General features: G+C 40.3%; 1 protein-coding gene across 29 annotated transcripts in view; it reads left to right on the plus strand.

The window, feature by feature from the left end:
* Positions 1-18,196, plus strand: part of Clasp2 (cytoplasmic linker associated protein 2) — a 172,202-nt gene that overhangs the window by 121,706 nt on the left and 32,300 nt on the right. For 14 of the 29 annotated variants that reach the window (XM_029481868.1, XM_029481874.1, XM_029481876.1 and 11 more), the window contains 7 exons: positions 1,500-1,670; positions 3,223-3,330; positions 7,767-7,829; positions 8,737-8,843; positions 11,265-11,288; positions 12,458-12,702; positions 14,229-14,292. In XM_029481868.1, coding sequence (XP_029337728.1) covers positions 1,500-1,670; positions 3,223-3,330; positions 7,767-7,829; positions 8,737-8,843; positions 11,265-11,288; positions 12,458-12,702; positions 14,229-14,292 — 782 coding nt within the window. The remainder of the gene's footprint in view (positions 1-1,499; positions 1,671-3,222; positions 3,331-7,766; positions 7,830-8,736; positions 8,844-11,264; positions 11,289-12,457; positions 12,703-14,228; positions 14,293-18,196) is intronic. The other 15 variants (XM_029481878.1, XM_029481882.1, XM_029481884.1 and 12 more) reach the window with 3 other exon arrangements.

Genomic DNA, 18,196 nt, shown 5'->3' on the forward strand with positions numbered 1-18,196 from the left:
CCTTTGTGTTTTTAGTTTAAAAATGGGTTTCTTTCTAGGTATAGTATTACATACCTACCACCCTAGCATGTGGGATGTACAGGCAGGAGGATTGCTTCAAATTCCAGAGAAACCTAAGATATACAGGAAAGCCCTATCTAAAAATTCATTTCATAACTTTGCTTAATCTATTCAAAGACCTCTGAGAGTTAATCTAGCTCTCCCTCTCTATGCCCTGACCATATATCTGACTTCTGTGACGCCTCCCTGGTTCTGGTCTACCCTTGGAACTTGTCCCTAGAACGCGGCCAACCAAGAGCCCTCCACCTTCAACTAGCAAAAATAAATTTCTCTTCCTCAGCTGGCCCAATTTATCAGCACTTAATTTAAATTTAGTGTTTTTCTTTATTTTTGACAATTTCATCCACTGTTTACAATGGATGTACTAGCCATACAGTCTCCCTACCCTTCTCCCCTGCTCCTCTTTATCGTCCCCCTTTACTTTCGTGTCCTTAAAAACAAAACAAAACAAAAACAACAACAAGAACAACAACAAAACCTTGCTGAGTCCAAATAGTGCTACTAGTACTAACTAGTATGTGCAAGGATGTGGGAGGCAGCGTGCCCTTCTAGGGGCCACACCATGGGTAATGGGGGTGGGGACTCTGCCTTCCCTATTAGCCATCAACTGACAAAGCTCTTGAGCTGGGAGTGGGGCCTCATGAGCCCTTTCTCCCTCAATGCATGCTGGAATATTAACTGAACCAATCAAATGTAACCAAAGCTGTGAGGTAATGAATATAGCAGTTATGTCATAACCCCCAAACCACATTTCACCGCACCGTCTCCCCCAATCCCTTACATTCTTTCCATAACTCCTGAGGTGTTTCCTGAGCCTTGGTGCAGGGGGACCTTAATAAAGAAGTCCCACTTAGAGCCGAGTTCTCAACAGTAACATATTCTGAGCTCTTTGTCTAGTTAAGAGTCCCTGAATTAATCACTGCACACTGCAGAAAGAACCCTCTCTGATTAGATTTGAAAGCAGCACAGTTTCTAATTTTGTAAATATTAAAAATATGAATAGCACCAAATGGCCATGCCCATTCAGCTATTTCATGAGGCAAACTATTTTAAGAAAAAGCAAGTTGTCACTGTATGTTCAAGACACAAATAGTAGCAGTAATAGAACTAAGAGTTTCCATCGTTATAAGTATTGCTTTTCCACAGAGCATCTAAGCCTCAGGAAACACACTGTCAAATACGGGATTGCTCTGGGGATCTTCCTACTGTTTGTCTTAAAAAATCCCAGTAGTATTGCCATCATGAAGCATATGCTTGAGGTGGCTTAATCCTCAGTGCTGGCATACGCAGAGCATTTTCCCTCTGCAGGTTATGTTTGTATATAACTCTCAGTCCATTTCTTTGGTCTTAGAACCTGCCATGATATCACAATCTTTTCGTTATCTTTGCAAGTTACCTTGAGATCAATGTTTGCATATTTTTATGTGTTTCCCGTGTAGCTGGCAGCCGATCTGGGTCTCCAGGAAGAGTTCTAACCACAACAGCCCTCTCTACTGTGAGCTCTGGTGCTCAACGAGTCCTGGTCAATTCAGCTTCAGCACAGAAGAGAAGCAAGATACCAAGGAGCCAGGGCTGCAGCAGAGAGGCCAGCCCATCTAGGCTCTCAGTGGGTAAGACTCTGCAGTGCCACCTTTGGCTTCCTTGAAAGGTCAAGGAGAATTAAAGTCTAGGTTGCTCAAGTATAGGGTATGAATTACATCTTGAAAGTGTAAGAACTTTGAAAGGGGGGCTAACATTGTAAAGCCCAAGATCACTGTGTTTGTCTCACCAGCCTTAGTCCATATCTTAACTCTTATACCTTTCTATTGTCTTAGAGCTACCAGCTTAATTTTTATTTCAGAGTTGACACATGGCTCAGTGGGAAAGAGCTCTTGCTGCTTTTGCATAGGATCTGAGTTTGGTTCCCACCATCTGTATTGGATATTAGGCAGCTATCAGCCACCTGTAGCTCCAGTTCCCAGGGTGTTAGCACCGTCATCTGTCCTCTGTAGGCACTCTCACACATGTGGCGTCCACTTCCACAGACACACATGCACACATCAGTAATCTTTTTAAGTTGTAATGTTTGGCTAGGCCTGAGCATACTGTCTCATTAGGGCAAAGACAGGTGACGATGAATTTTAACTCAGCCTGGGCTACATAGCAAGACTGTTACATACGTATTATTTTAAAGCCAAAAATGAAGAGTTATACAAAGTATTAAGAGTAAAGTTTGCTGCTAGGACACAACCTGCCATGACCCTGCCTCTTCTAACAGTACAGAGTCCTTAGTGTGGAAGGGACTGCCCCTGCTGTACAGAAACAAGCTCTGCTCCAAGCCCTGCCAGTGGCTCACGTCAGGCCCCATTAGCTGTTCTGCATCTGCAGTGAGGCATCCCTAGGTGTTCTCCCAGCAATTTCTGACGTTTGTCTGTTTCGAAACTTTATAAAAGAGCCGTATCCCCTTCTCATATCTTTAGTGACATTGTCCTTTCAGGAAGACTCATGATCTGTGGAGCATCTTTTATGGGCTCTGACCTGGTGTTCTAGCTCAGCCGTCACTCAGAGACTCCTTTTCATTGCTTTCCTGGGTTGGATGGACTCAGCCTTGGATATCTCTCTCTCTCTCTCTCTCTCTCTCTCTCTCTCTCTCTCTCTCTCTCCTCAGAAGTGGTTTAGGAGTCCAGGTTTTCATAGCTTCATAAGAATGTCATCATTCAGTTAAACTTAATTTAGGCCTTCAGACATGGGATTGAGGTCCTTAACAACAAACACCAAAGGTTTCTGGGACTTTGATCTTCACTACTTTGCTTCTTTTTGTTTTCCAGACATTATTAGATTCTTTATTATACCTTCATTTAGTACTCTCAGATTCTTTTGGCTTTTTAAAATGTTTATTTGTATTTGTGTTTTTATTTATAAGGAGTGAAAAAGACATATGAACCGAAAGCTTCCTAGTTTGAGACTAGCCTGGGCTCCATGGTTCTAGAGACTCAATCTGTAAGGAGAAAATAATAAAAGAGTAATTCATTTTCAATCCCAAAACAAACAAGCTTGTTATTAATCAGTTCTTTAAAACAAACAAACAAACAAAAAAACCAAAACAAAAACAAAAAACAAAATGTTTGGAAGCTTAAATTCTGCCTTCTGTTTTCTCTTGCTATGCTGCCGCCGTCCTGCCAGCCCGGAGCAGCCGTATTCCTCGGCCGAGTGTGAGTCAAGGCTGTAGCCGGGAAGCCAGCAGAGAGAGCAGCAGGGACACGAGTCCGGTGCGCTCCTTCCAGCCGCTGGGTGAGTGTCAGCAGGTGGAGGCACGCTGCCGCCCTAGGGAGTGAGCTCTCCCATAGTTCTGCGGTCAGTGTTCCTCATCAGTTGTAGCTGTGATGTCATTCTCAGGAGAGAGTCCAAAGGAGGGAATACATTTCAGTCATGTCACTGCCCTTTGTAACTTACCTCAAGTGAGCAAGTCAGTCATTATATAAAAGGGTTCCTGTCATAATCAAGTCAGTGTCACACAGATGTAAATTCAGAATATTGAATTTAATTTCTTCACTAAGGAGGCTGAGTCAAGAACACAAGACCAGCCTAGTCTACATGCTTGTCTCTAAGAAGACAAATAAAAGGAAGATTGAATTAAAAACCTGTAGAATTAGAACATGTGAGAGAGATACAGGCAGACAGACAGACAGACAGACAGACAGACAGACAGACAGAGGTGATGTCCAGAGGGACCTTTTAAAGGCTGTGCATGTCTCATAGGGAAAAACCGCAACTCGTTGCAACAGTGAAATGTACCGTACCTCGTGGTGGTAACAGCTGGTGACATGAACTGCTGGCACTGAGGTGCTGAAAGGCAGCTGGAGGAACACCTCATTTTCAGTACTTGTCCTTTTTTGTTTATTATAAAAGGTGAGGAAACAGGAAAGGTTGATGGTAAGACAGAGATGAGGGTGTTATGCCCTTTAGTCTGCTTCCTGCTGTTCAGGAGGTGATGACAATGACATCTTTGGCTACCCAAGAAAACTGGAGTGCTGGCCAAGTCCCAGGAGAGTTGACTGTTTCAGTCAGTGTCCAGGCTCTATGGGACCATCTGGGGCTAGGAAAGGGCAGGCCTGGTTGAAGCAGTCTGTGAGACTGGACCACCTGGTGCCAACCACTTTGAAGCTGTCCAGGATGCAGATTTTAAGGGATTTACCTGGACCTGGCAGGACTCGGGAACATATAGATATGTTAGGGCAGAAGATAAAAGTTAAAGGAAGTGTCGAGGGGAAATTCTTTTTCTTGGGTGTACAATGGAAACTTGTAGGCCCATGATCCTGGCAGTTGAGGGAGGAAAGTCCCAGGATCAGCAGAAAGGAGAAATATCCCACCCTCAGGAGTAAGTAGTATAGGCAGGTGGGTAAACAGCTGTTGACTGACAGGAGGATTTACCTGGGGTACATTTGACCCATGAGAGGTGGATTCAGGTAAAACTTTCTGAAGGTTACAGGAAAATTTGAAGTTTACAGTAAGAGGTAAGTTTTAAACATGTTGGCACTAAAAATTAAACACTTCGAGCTGGGTGTGGTGGCGCACGCCTTTAATCCCCAGCACTCGGGAGGCAGAGGCAGGCGGATTTCTGAGTTCGAGGCCAGCCTGGTCTACAGAGTGAGTTCCAGGACAGCCAGGGCTACACAGAGAAACCCTGTCTCAAAACAAACAAACAAAGTTTATGCATGAAGACAGCAAAGTCCAGTAGCGTAGCGAGAAAGGCACCTGAAGCAGTTTTCATTCTTTTCTCTTCTGCAGTCACTTTATCACTACTTATATTCTTACACCCTCGGGCTTTTATAGCTTGGACTTTTATAACCCACCTTCATTTATACCTTGGCTTTATATACCTTAACATACACCTTCTTAGACCCCTTAGAACAGTTTTTAGGTCCTCACAACTTAAGTTTTCGTATCCTCAGATCTTACATAAACTTCACACCTTTTTTAAAAATTTAATTATTTACCACAAGACACAGGTGGCTGACTCATCACTGAGAAGAATCCTTGTAAAGCCATTTCCTTTAAATAAAGAAGTAGTAAAAAGTTACATTGAGATCTGATTTGTGAGTGTATGTCTTTTCTGAGTCTGGTAACAAAGAAACCTGTGTCTAGACCTAGTTGAAGCTCTAGGAAAGTGAGACCTGAGGCCTGCCTGTTACACATGCAGAGAACAGAGAGCCGCTGAAGCCTTGGCTGCTGCCCTTACACTGCGCCAAAGGTGTCACTAGCCTGGTCAGCAGCATTATCAGAGACCTGAGTTGGCAGGAACTACAGATCAAGCAGCTTCCAAGTGTACTAGAAATGACAGAGACTCCCTGGCTGCCTGGACAGGCACCCTAGGTTCTTTCATGGCTGTTGGGGGCAGAGGACCCAGGGCAGCATCAGTCTTTGGCTGGCAGGCCCAGAAGATCTGACAGACACCCCTTGCAGTAAAAACTTGGGGGACTCGCTTTACTTTACATCCCTGGTAGGTTTGACCTTAAGAATAACAATTTTGAATTGAAGTTCTTCTGTTATCAAAATAAAAATTTTAATCATAGACACAGTTCATAGACACTGACAACTTTACTGATTCTTTTATAGTGTTGCATTATAGAACATTGCAGTTTATTCTGTGGCTTGGTTTATCCATAGCTAAAGCTTAAAAGTTAAAGAAGCTAGACAAATACTACTGCAAACCTGAGTAGACCTTAGGAATTTATAATTCTTGATTATCAAATATACCTTATTTATCAAACACATGTTATTTCTTACCTAAATTTTCTATCACTTTGAGTTAACCAGTTAGCAAACACTAAGTAGATAGGCATATATCTTGAATAATTAGCTTTCGTTAATCTGAATAGACCTTTATAATCTTAAATTTTTATCACCATATATAGTAAATTCTAGACCAGAGTTGAATTACCTATACAATATGTGTAGCAAATATAACCTTAAATTTTTATCATCATACAAGAATCCATAGTAATCCAGCTGCCTTTTGTTACTGCTTCCTTCTTCTAAAGGGGGTACAGTGCTAAATAGACAGCTCACTATGACTAAGAAGATTATACAAGTGTTGCTTAATACCATGTGGTCATCTTAAGATGGTGAAGTCACATAGCATATACTCTATAATCTTAGGAAGAGAGTTGCAAACCATGTAGGTGCTTACATCCAGATAAGGTCACCAGCCAAGGTGAAGGAGAACCACATGGTTGTTATTTAAATATATATATATGTGTGTGTGTGTGTGTGTATGTATGTATATATATATATATATACATATATATATGTATATATAATATATATAATGAGAGTTGAATCTAAGTTACATACATGCAGAGTTTATGAAGGCCATCCTGTAGGAAAGACAAAAGTGATTCTTGTTATTAAAAATATTCATCAGCTCTCATTAATCATATGAGTAGGATAATGTTAAAATGAAAGATATGTATTTTATTAAACATTAAAATGCATTTATGTGGCAATTTATTTCTGGATATAAGACAAGGGTCAGTTTTATGTGCTGCCAGTCTGAACAGAGGTCTGAAATGTAAAGTAGGCAGAGTTTAGGTTATAGAGTAATATTTAGTACCATCCACTATGGATTTTTAATGGGTTTTGTTAGGGTACTAGTAGTCTTTTTTCAATGCTCATAGCTTCCATTTTTCAACAGTTTATTTATTCCCAGATGCAGAACTAATGCTCTTTGGACCATTATGAATAAGATGTGCCTTAATATAAATGAAGAAAATTATTTGTTTTTGTTTTTGGGGTTTTCAAGACAGGGTTTCTCTGTGTAGCCCTGGCTGTCCTGGAACTCACTTTGTAGACCAGGCTGGCCTTGAATTCAGAAATCTGCCTGTCTCTGCCTCCCGAGTGCTGGGATTAAAGGTGTGTGCCACCACGCCCGGCAGAAAATGATTTTTGACTAATCTAAAATTTGTCTGTGTCCTTGTAGAAACAGATCTTGAAAGAATTCAGTTACAGAGTTACAGCAGTTAATAGTGTCCTTTCATCACACATGTTGACCTGTGCTGCAAGTTTCCATCTGTCTTAGTGTGTTCAGGCTGCTATAGCATGCAATAGCTCAGTACTTCTAAGTAACTAGGACTTACTCCTCAGTTCTGTGAAGGTACCCAGTGTCTGCTGAGGACCCTTCTGGCTCCTGCATGGTGGTGTCCTCTGTATAGGAAGTCCTTAGCTCTCTGGAGTGCCTTTAATGCTCTCATAACCAGATTGCCTCTCAGAGGCACCACCTACCTTTAGCACTTAGGGTCAGTATTTCAACATATGAACAGAAAGGCACAAACATCTAGACTTACAGAGTTGAATTGAAGTAGCTCTCAGTGGGCGTTGAGAGTCAAGGAGATAAGATTATTATTAGTTACCATAGTGGTTTTTTTTACTGCAAGTGTTTGTTTTTGTTTTGTTTTCATGCTTGTACTTTTGACATTTCCCTCCATTTGAATACTTGCCTTTCCTGTCTCCTATGGCCTAGTTCCGTCCACTTAGGTGTGATTTGTACTTGTGTCAGAGTTGATCTCGCAATGCTCCTTGATGTTCCATTGCCATGTGTGGCGATGCTCTGCTCATTAACTGTGAGAGTGACACCACTGTTAACTAACTCTCCTTGCCTGACAGTAGTGCTGCCACTATTCCTTGTCTCTGTGGTGATAGATGAGGTTTGTGTGGTCCTGTTATTCCAGCCTCCAGACACCATTCCAGATCCACGGGTGCCCTCTACGCCCCCGATGTGTGTGGGGCCTCAGGTGAAGGATGAGTACATTTTCACTGTCACCTCCGCATTCATCTCAGTCTGCCTTTTTCTGTTTTTATCACATAATATTCATTTTAAAGTTCATTTGTGTTATGTACTTTTAATTTATTAGAGAATAAATCACTTATGTTTTTCCCCCAAGTAACTATCCTTCCTCCCTTTAGCAACCCCTTAGCCTTTTCTAACTGGCAGATGGGCATTGGGTTTTTTGTTCGTTTGGTTGGTTTTGGGGGGGGGGGGTACAACTTGTATCATTTTTGAATATAGAATTGTTTTATGTTCTCAGTTATGTATATATGTGTATGTTTAAAAAAAACCAAAATGGTGGATGAAGTGTTTTAATTGTATACAAAACAGTCGGTGGGCAGGTGAGGATTCATGTCTAGTTTGTCTATATGTGTGAGAACATTGGGCACAAAGTAGTTACTTAATGGTTATTGAACAATCTGTTTTAGCTAAAGAATAAAATCAGTTTTCCTGAAGGAGACATTATTATTATGACTTTGTGGTGAGTTGCTGGTGTGACTTCATAAATCTCCCCCTGACTGTTACTGATGAGGGAGTTCTGGGTTACTTTATGGTTCACTTCATTTGGAGAGCCCTGCCTGAACTGGCAGAGCCATCTCCTCCCTCTTCTACTAAGTAAACAGTGCTTCTTCTTTAAATTCGTTTCTCATTGGTGAATAATTTTGACTGCCTTTTCCTTTTTACTTGACAAAAACCTCATTGTGCCCAGAAAAACTTAATATTGCTTTTAAAATGCTTTGTCCCATTGGTTTTTTTTCTTTCCCCCTTAATAAGAGTTGACCACCCTTCCCCCAGCCCCTAACCTCCAACCCTTGCATCATTACAGTTGTGACTGTCTAAATGTTGTTTTCCTTCTTTTTCTGATGAATTAGGTCCAGGATATGGGATCAGCCAGTCAAGCCGGTTGTCGTCCTCTGTCAGTGCCATGCGAGTCCTAAACACAGGCTCCGATGTGGAGGAGGCAGTAGCTGATGCCTTGGTACTTTTCTCCATTTCCCTATCCACATAACTAGTCCTATTCAAAGCCACTGTGTGGGACAGGGGATGGGAATGCTAGATTAAACCTAAGAAGCCATCATGTAGGCAATATAAGTAGGAGAGTAATGCATTAATGATTAATCTTTGCTAATATTCAGAATTTTAAGCAAGTTCCAGTAATCTTAACTAGGTATCAGGAACAAAAATATTTTGTTGTCTTTAATAATAGTATTATATTTAATACACTGTAGTATACTGACTATATGGCAAATAGATCGGTACATTTGTGTATATGTACTTATAAGAATGTAATTTCAAGGTTATCTTCACATTGAGTTTATAGGTGTTGATTTGTTTTTGAGTCAGGGTTTCACTGTGTGGCCTTGGCTATCCTGGAGTTCTGTATGTAGACCCTGCTGCCCTTGGACTCACAGAGAACCGCCTGCCTTGGACTCCTGAGTACTGGGATTGAAGGCATGAGCCACCATGCCTGAACTGATTATTTATTTAAGATGTTTTCCTGGTTCTTTATTTTCCACATATTAAACAGTAAAGTTTTAAAACACTGCAGGATGGGGGTAGTTGTAGGATGAATGCAGTCTACTGTATGTATATACACATATTGTATATACACTGTTCTCATATAAGATTATGAAGACTTGAAATGGTGATGTGTGTGCTATTGTTTGGTTAAATTCCCTAGTCAGTCCAATATGACTCTTCAAAATTGTGGCTTACCATTAGGGGTGTGGCTGAATGGTAGAGCATTTGGCTTAGCATGCACAAGGCCCAGGTTCAAGCTCACTCAAATGATGATGATAATAGTCCTGTTTCAAAGCATTTATTCATTTTCTCTTGGGGATGTCAGGATTGGTACCAGCATTGGAGTGCTGAGTTTCTACCTGTGCACCCTTGTGTTTGGTGGTTCCCTCTGCAGGGGCCTGTGCATCTCAGGCAAGCAGCACACCACTCAGTTAGCTCTCTGGGCCTCTCAGTTTTGTTTTGAAATTTAGAAGTACAAAATTCACCTTAAAAAAAAAAAAAAGGAAAAAAAAAACATAGACCAATTTTGTGAGAAATAATTTTAGCTGTATAGGTGAAAGGCACATTTTAAACATATTCATTATTAATGCCTATGATTTATTGCATATCCTAACGTGATGATAACAGTGTTGACTTCCTGTTTTTACCTCAGCTGCTAATGTATCTGAACCGATAGAGTTACAGAGTCTGTTCTTCTGAGCCCAGACTGTGTGCATCACCTTTTCTGATGTGATCAATGAGATGTTTTAGTTCTTCTTATTCCCAAATCATGTTTTTCAGGGGTTTTTTTCTTTTTAGTTTAATAGTTTACTGTTTAACTTTTGTTTGCATAGTTTTAGGGATTGACTGTTATTCTTGGGTTGCTTCTTATGCAAATAAGATGATAGCTTCAAGTTATATGGAAATATTTAACCAAAAAGTTGTTGTCAAATTTATTTTTACGTATATGGATGTTTTGCCTGAATGCATGTTTTTGCACCATGTGCAAACCTGGTGCCTATGGAGGCCAGAAGAAGGGTCAAATCCCCTGAAACTGGAGTTATAGATGGTTGTGAGCCACCATCTAGTTGCTGGGAATTGAACTCAGGACTTCTGGAAAAGCAGTCAGTGCTCTTCATCCCTGAGTCAGCTTTCCAGGTCCTTTTTAAAAAATTTTATTTTAAAGATTCATTCATTCATTTATTCATTCATTCATTTATTTATTTATGAGTACACTGTAGCTGTACTGATGGTTGTGAGCCATCATGTGGTTGCTAGGTTTGAACACAGGACCTTTGGAAGAGCTGTCAGTGCTCTTAACCACTGAGCCATCTCTCCAGCCCTTTGTTTTGTTTTTTGAGACAAGGCTTCACTTTGTGGTTCTGGCTAGCCTGGAACTCTCTATGTAAACCTGACTAACTTTGAACTCACAGAGTTTAGATTAAAGGTTTGTACCACCATTGCAGGTATTAACTACACTGTAATAAATCAGAATTGTAGTTCTAGGATTCTATTTTCCTCTTTTATAGCACAGACATAACTATCAAGTTTATGGAAAATTTCCAATACTAAACCAAAGTTGTACCTGAGAAAATAAAGTTTAATTTATAAATGGCAAACGATCTATAACTAATAAGAATAGTTTGAGTTTCTTTGGGAAACTATTGGTTTTTGTTTATTTGTTTACTTTTTTGGTTCTGTAGCATAGGTGTGTCTCTCTAAACTGAAGGACACTGACAGGACTAGAGATAACCTTGACAGTAAGCAGTTCTTTGGTATCTGTGTTATATAACTGGGTATTTCTAATTTGTAGGCATTGCTAATGCCAATTCACTATGCTGTTTAGCAAAATGTTCTTCATTGTTTTTAATTTCTCTCTTTAAAAATTGACTGCTCTCAGCTCTTAGGAGACATACGGACTAAGGTATAGACACTGCTATTTTCTGACATCTTATGATATCATAGCTTGTTTTCTTTGCTTCATCAACTTAACAGTTAATAGTCGTCTATAAAAAATAAGACTTTTAGCTGTCTATCTATTACTCTGTCATTGTGATTGTCTGTGGGGGATACTGACTGAACATAGTGTCTTAGGGAGGTGCCACTCTTTCACTCCTGAGATGAGTCATTTACACTGGAGTCTTTAATTGACCTGGTCCAGGAGCCCACCTAAGTAAACATTGTTATTCTAAATTGAGTTAGTGTCTGTAGGTCGGTAAAGAGTTACTGGTGGCAGCAGCTTTGTAAAAGTATTTGGTTATCTGTGTTCAGAGAGTGTGTCTTTAAAACTCTTGGACTAGAGAGCTACTATCTAGATGCTTGGAAGTTTTGAATTGCTGTACTTGGTGCGTTTCCCGGCAGTAGCCCAACGCTCCCTAGCCAAAGCCAGGTATCAGAGTGTGCACATTTGTTTCCAGTTTCTGCATGGGATTCTCAAAGCAGCTGTTTACCTCATGACACTTTTAATATCAAGGCATAATTGGCAGTTAAATAAAATACAAACTTTTTGGTTAAGAAATCAAAGGAACCTCAACTGCTTTCTCATACAGAGTAAGCTTCAGAATAGAGATGACATTGGGAAAAGTCTGAGGACATATAACCATCTTGCTTTCTAAAAATCCGGACTTATCTTGAAGACGTAAAGCTTGGAACAGAGTGGGGAAAATGGCAAGAGAAATAGAAAGGAAGAGATATATATAGACAGGAAAGAACATAGTATTTTACGTAAGAGAATCGTGGTAAATTCCCCCAAAAGATGGTATTTTCTTATTACCAATTCGTATTTCTAGTTCAGTTTCTATTAATTTACATTCTATTTGTTCTTGCTTTTCCATGTAAAGGAGAAAGCATATGCTTTAGAGCACCTCCCACTTCACATGTCCTCTACTGTCATCATAGTTAAACAGTTCATGTTCTACTAACTTCTAAAGCACTTGTTGAAGAGAAACTAAATATTGACTTTTTATCTTTACAATGGTTAGCAGCATGTCCTCAACTGATGTAAGACAGAAACAGTCCTTTTGTGTTAAGTAAACATTATGAAATATCCATATGTTTGTAACTACTGCTAATGTAGTTCTTGATATGTGACAGAAAAAACCTGCTCGAAGAAGGTATGAATCATATGGAATGCACTCAGATGATGATGCCAACAGCGATGCCTCTAGTGCGTGTTCAGAGCGCTCCTATAGCTCTCGAAATGGTAGTATTCCTACCTACATGAGACAGACAGAAGACGTGGCAGAAGTCCTCAACAGATGTGCTAGTTCCAATTGGTCAGAGAGGAAAGAAGGCCTCTTGGGTCTGCAGAACTTGTTAAAAAACCAGAGAACGCTAAGGTGAGAAGTGTCATGAAGTATTTGTTCTAGCAGGCTAGTTCCTTCTGACTTGACTTTGTGAAATGCGTCAACAATTATGTCAAAAGTTTTCCCAAGCCATACTCCTTTAGGGCCACCAGTATGGTAACTCACTGCTGTAATTTTCTTTCCCCAGTTACTGAAACACTTTAAACCTTTTAGGTTTGGGAGATGACTTTCTGAGGGAAATGCTTGCTTTGCAATTGTAAGGGGCTGAGTGCAGACTCTCTAGAAACCATGCAAAGCTGCACACAATAGCACATTGTAATTCCAGTGTTCCTATGGAAAGATGGAAGGTGGAGACAGGAAAATATCTGGAAACTCACAAGTCAGCTAGTCTTGTGTGCACAGCAGCAAAACAAGAGGCCCTGTCTCAAACAAGAGAAGGCAAGGAGTGACACCTAGGACCTCCACCACATGAGCATGCCCCTCAAAGACAGAGGGTTTAAAAACAAACAAAACACCTTTTCATTCAAAACAAGTTAGTCAATATGTTACTAGGGTGGTAGAGTATGTTTCCTAAGGTCTTCACTGTCCTTATGGATATACTGTTTTAAACTTAGGTGATTGACCTCTTAAGAACCTAACTTCCGGGGCTGGAGAGATGGCTCAGCGGGTAAGAGCACCCGACTGCTCTTCCAAAGGGCCGGAGTTCAAATCCCAGCAACCACATGGTGGCTCACAACCATCCCTAACGAGATCTGACTCCCTCTTCTGGAATGTCTGAAGACAGCTACAGTGTACTTACATATAATCAATAAATAAATGTTTAAAAAAAAAAAAAGAACCTAACGTCCACCTAGGTGCTTGGACACATGCCTTTAATTCCAGTGCTGTAGGAGGCAGGGGCAGGTGTATCTCTGAGTTCAAGACCAGGAAGGGCTACAGAGTGATTTCAAGGCCAGCTAGGGACACACTGTCTCAAAACAAAACAAACAAAATCCAGACTTCAGGTTATTCATAGGTGTTAGTGTGGTACAAATGTAGAAGGCTGTCTTCTCACCTGATAACAGTAGCACTGGTGTTCGATATCATTTCTTTTTACATATATTAGGATGCATTAGAAATATATAATTCAAAACCAATGTTTATTTTTATATTTCCTAATGTATTAATTTTTCAGGTACACATACCATACTTCATGACTCAGTACAAATAAATATTGTATCAAGCATATGAGGTGCAATATTTCATTTTAAATGGAAAAGAGAGCAGACAGTTTGGGAGAGGTAGAACTTAAGAAGCATTATAACACTTAATACAATTGAGATGTGGGTTGCTCCTGTGTGTTTCCTGTCGTCCTCAATATGGATTGCAGCAGAATCGTTCCTACATTTCACAGCTGTACATTCATCCTAGCCCGATAGATCCGCAGATTTGGCAATTTTGAGGAATAATTCGCATAGCCTTTGTGTTGTCATTGTCAGTAAATTTAATTATTTGTAGGCTTACTTTTAAATGACTTCATCCTATAGCAAGATATTAATCAACTTTTTTTTTTTTGGCAGTCGAGTTGAACTGAAAAGATTATGTGAAATTTTCACAAGAATGTTTGCAGATCCTCATGGAAAGGTATGTTTTAATATTCAAAATTACTTATTTCTATGTGGTATCAAAAAAGTATAGTAATAAAAAACCTCTAAGCCGTTGGTATTGGTATTTTCAAACATTTCAGTTGTTTTGTATGGTGCACAGTTTTGAAATTGTTCTTTTTATCCATCCATTCAAGCTTCTTTAAAGGAAGGTTGAGGGGTGCAGCTATAATCCTAACTCTTACGACTTAGACTAAGAAGGCTGTGCAGGCTGGATGGATGCTGAGTAGAATCTGAATTTATAGCACTAGAAACAGACATTTAAAATGCTAGCTGTGGGCCTGTCAGCAGTGGCACGCGCCTTTAGTCCCAGCACTCCAGAGGGAGGGGCAGGCGGGTCTCGGAGCATTTCCTGCCTCTGAGCATCTTCTTTCCTGCTAAGATAGAAGGAGCTCTCACCTTGAAACACTTGCTCACTACAGACATGCACATCCCATCTCTTGTGATATTGAACTTGTAGACGTCTCAACCCCTACTGCTGTGACCCTTTAATACAGTTCCTGATGTTGTGGTGATCCCAGCTGTGAAGTTATTTCATTGCTATGTCTGAAGTGTCATATTGCTAATTATGAATCTTAATGTACTTATGTGTGTTTTCTGATGGTCTTAGACAACCCTATGACAGGATTATCTCCTCACCAAAGGGGTCTCGACCCACAGGTTGAGAAATGCTGCCCTGTGCTATACGGTCTCATCTACTTGGCTTTTCAGGAGGTTCTTACAAATTCCAGTTGGCTGTTTGACACGTTTTGTTTTATTCTGCTTTATTTTGAATCTGTTCTGTGTTTGGAGGTACTTTTCCTTTCATTTAAGAAACATGGGTGCGGGCTGGAGAGATGGTTCAGTGGCTAAGAGAACTGACTGTTCTTCCAGAGGTCCTGAGTTCAATTCCCAGCACCCACATGATGACTCACCGCCATCTGTAATGGGATCTGATGCCCTCTTCTGGTGTGTCTGAAGACAGCTACAGTGTACATAAAATAAATATGTAAACATAAAATAATTAAATCTTTTTTTAAAAAAAAAAAGAAACAAACAGGTGGCTAGGATAGGAAAACTAGCATTTTCTTCTGTTTGGAATCCCTCCTTTTCTTGTGCCTATATCTTTTGGTCTGGTTCTCACACCCTATCTCTGCCTGTTTTGCTGATACTGTTGTTTAGAGAATTGTACCTAAATCCTCCTTCCACTTTATAGTTTGTTTATTATTTGAAGTGTGTCTCTGTGTGTGTGTGTCTGTGTGTGTGTGTGTGTTTGTCTGTGTGTTACTATGTAGACTACTTGGCCTGGAATCTTTTATATAAACCAAGTTGCCCTTGAACTCAGAACTCATCGAAATCCACCTGCCTCTGCCTCTCAGGTATTGAGATTAAAGGCACGGGCCACTACATAATACCTAATGTAATTATATTGTAACTGTGAAAGTGTATTATTTAAAAATTACAGAGGAAATTTGCATAGTTATAGAGGCAAATGTTTGCAAATATTTCCAGCATGTGATTGTTTAAAGCACAGATGCAAAATTCTTAAGATGAAGAGGTTGGCTCTGTCTTTAGCCTTTCCCATTCCCCCTCCTGTGTGAGACTACTACCATTTGACTACTCAACTTAGGAATTTGCATTCCTGTAACAATACCACTCCTTTTAATTCTGCCTCTGAATGTCTCTCCATTCTTACTGCTATTCAAGGTACAATCATCTTTTGCCAATTGTGCGCATACACGCATGCACTTATACACACCATACACGCATGCACTTATACACACCATACACGCATGCACACACCTTCTATACCTAAATTATCTGATATAACGTGCCTAACCATCTTAATTTTAAAACCCTTAAGAAATGTCCAACCAAATGTCCAATTTTGTCATTTGGTTTATATTCCCTGTAATACTCAGGTTCTCTAGAGGAACAGAACTGATAGAATGATTCTGTGTTAAAACGGGATTTGTTAAAGTGGTTTACCAGCTGTAATCCAGCTAGTCCATAAGTAGCTGTCTCTGACAGGAAGGCCAAGAATGAGGTATTTGTTCAGTCCTGGAGGCTGGGTGTCTTGGTTTGTGTTGGAACCTGAAGAAGTGTGTTCATCTGCCAGTGAAGGATAGATGGACTTGCCAGAGAGAGAGAGAAAGAAAGGGCAAGCAGACAAAAAGCAAGCTTCTTTCTACTATGTCAATTTATGTAGGTTGCCACCAGAAGGTGTGGCGTAGACTTAGGGCAGGTCCTCTGACCTCAAATGATGCAGTGAGGAGAAGTCTCTCCCAGGTGCCCAGCTACTGAGGTTCCATGCACGGCCAAGGAGGCCGTCTAGACCAACCACACGCCTCTTCACTATTGCCCAGAATCCTACTTCCTTCCCTAACTCTGCTGCAGTTTTCCTTAAAGCTTGAAACGTACCATGTGGAACAGTTCTTGTTCTTTCCTGAGCCACATCCTTAGGGTTCTGTATAAGTAATACATCTCCCTCAAGTCTGAGTTAGGTGGCCATTCTGGATTGAAATGCTTTATCTATTATTCAGATTTTTTGTAAGGTCACAGGATAGAAATTGTGTAAAGTCCCACAAAGGTGCATGGGAGATACCATTTGTCATGGCATGGATGGTGAATTGCCCCATGTGGTTTTTAGATTTAGATCAGTGTTTCAGTCTGTCTGTGAGCATTAGACACTAGGCAGCTGGCCTGAGGGGTGCAGGTTGTCGAAGCTTTTGTCTGACTTGAGTGAGACCACTTGTTGTCTCCAGCAGAAACGGCATACTTCACCAACAGGGCCGGCTAGGACCGTTCATTTCAGTGCCCAGGGCATTTCCCTTAATATGTTTAGACAAAGGTTTTGTGACCAGCCAAGATAGAGACATTCCAGACAGGAAGGGCTAGGAAAAAACCTTTCCTTGGTATAGCTGAAGTGGACGCAGGACTTTCCCTGAAGCTCATATAGTTTAGTACAGTTTGCAAGTGGAGATCACTTGATGTCTGTCTATAGTTTGATAAATTCACCTTGTTAATTCATGTATCACCTCACCCCACCACCCCACCCCCGGCCCCAGCATCTATCATGGGTTGGTTCCAGGACAATCTGCCGATACTAAAATCTTGTTTAGAGGTGATTAAAGAAAAAATAAGTATGCATGTGTTGAATAAAAAGGCAGTTTCTTCCCAGAAATGTTTTCAGTCCACGTTAGGTTGGCTCCTCCAATAATGGAATCTGCAAATATAGAGAGATACAGTGAGAGGATAAGTGCTCTGAGTGTGGCATACTTATGAATATAGAATATAGACCATAAGACACCAAGTGTTATCACTTACAACACATTAATAGCAAATATAGATAGTAGTGTGTATTCTAAATAATTCTATATGAAGTACTTTTTAGTAATGTCTCCCTTTGTTTACACAACAGTTTATAATAGGATCCAAATTATATAAGATTTTGATGATGATTCAGTTAAAATATGTAAAGTTTTTAGATTAGAGCTCTTCTATGGTTCTTACCACAGAAGTTCTAGAACATCAAATGTAAGAATTTCTTTAAAATAAATGTTTTTAGAGACTGCCTTTCCAATTCTGTTTTTGTGAGTGGAATGTTTACATGTGTGGTTTTCCTAGTGTGTGTGTGTGTCTGTGTATGTGTGTGTTTGTGTCTGTGTTTTGTGTGTACTTACGTACAGGTGTTTATGTGTGTTTGTGTCTGTGTATGTAATGTGTGTATGTACTTATGAATGTGTGTGTCTGCTTGTGTGCTTTCTTGTGTATAGGTGAATATGGCTTTGTTCATGCAGAGGTGCCGGAAGAGGGTATCTGGTGTCCCCGTTTGTGTACACCTTATTTCTTTAAAGCAGAGCATCTTCCTAAATCTGTAGTTTGCATATTTCAGCTAGGCTGGT

This window comes from Mus caroli, chromosome 9, assembly GCF_900094665.2.
Source record: "Mus caroli chromosome 9, CAROLI_EIJ_v1.1, whole genome shotgun sequence".
Taxonomy (NCBI): Eukaryota; Metazoa; Chordata; class Mammalia; order Rodentia; family Muridae; genus Mus; species Mus caroli.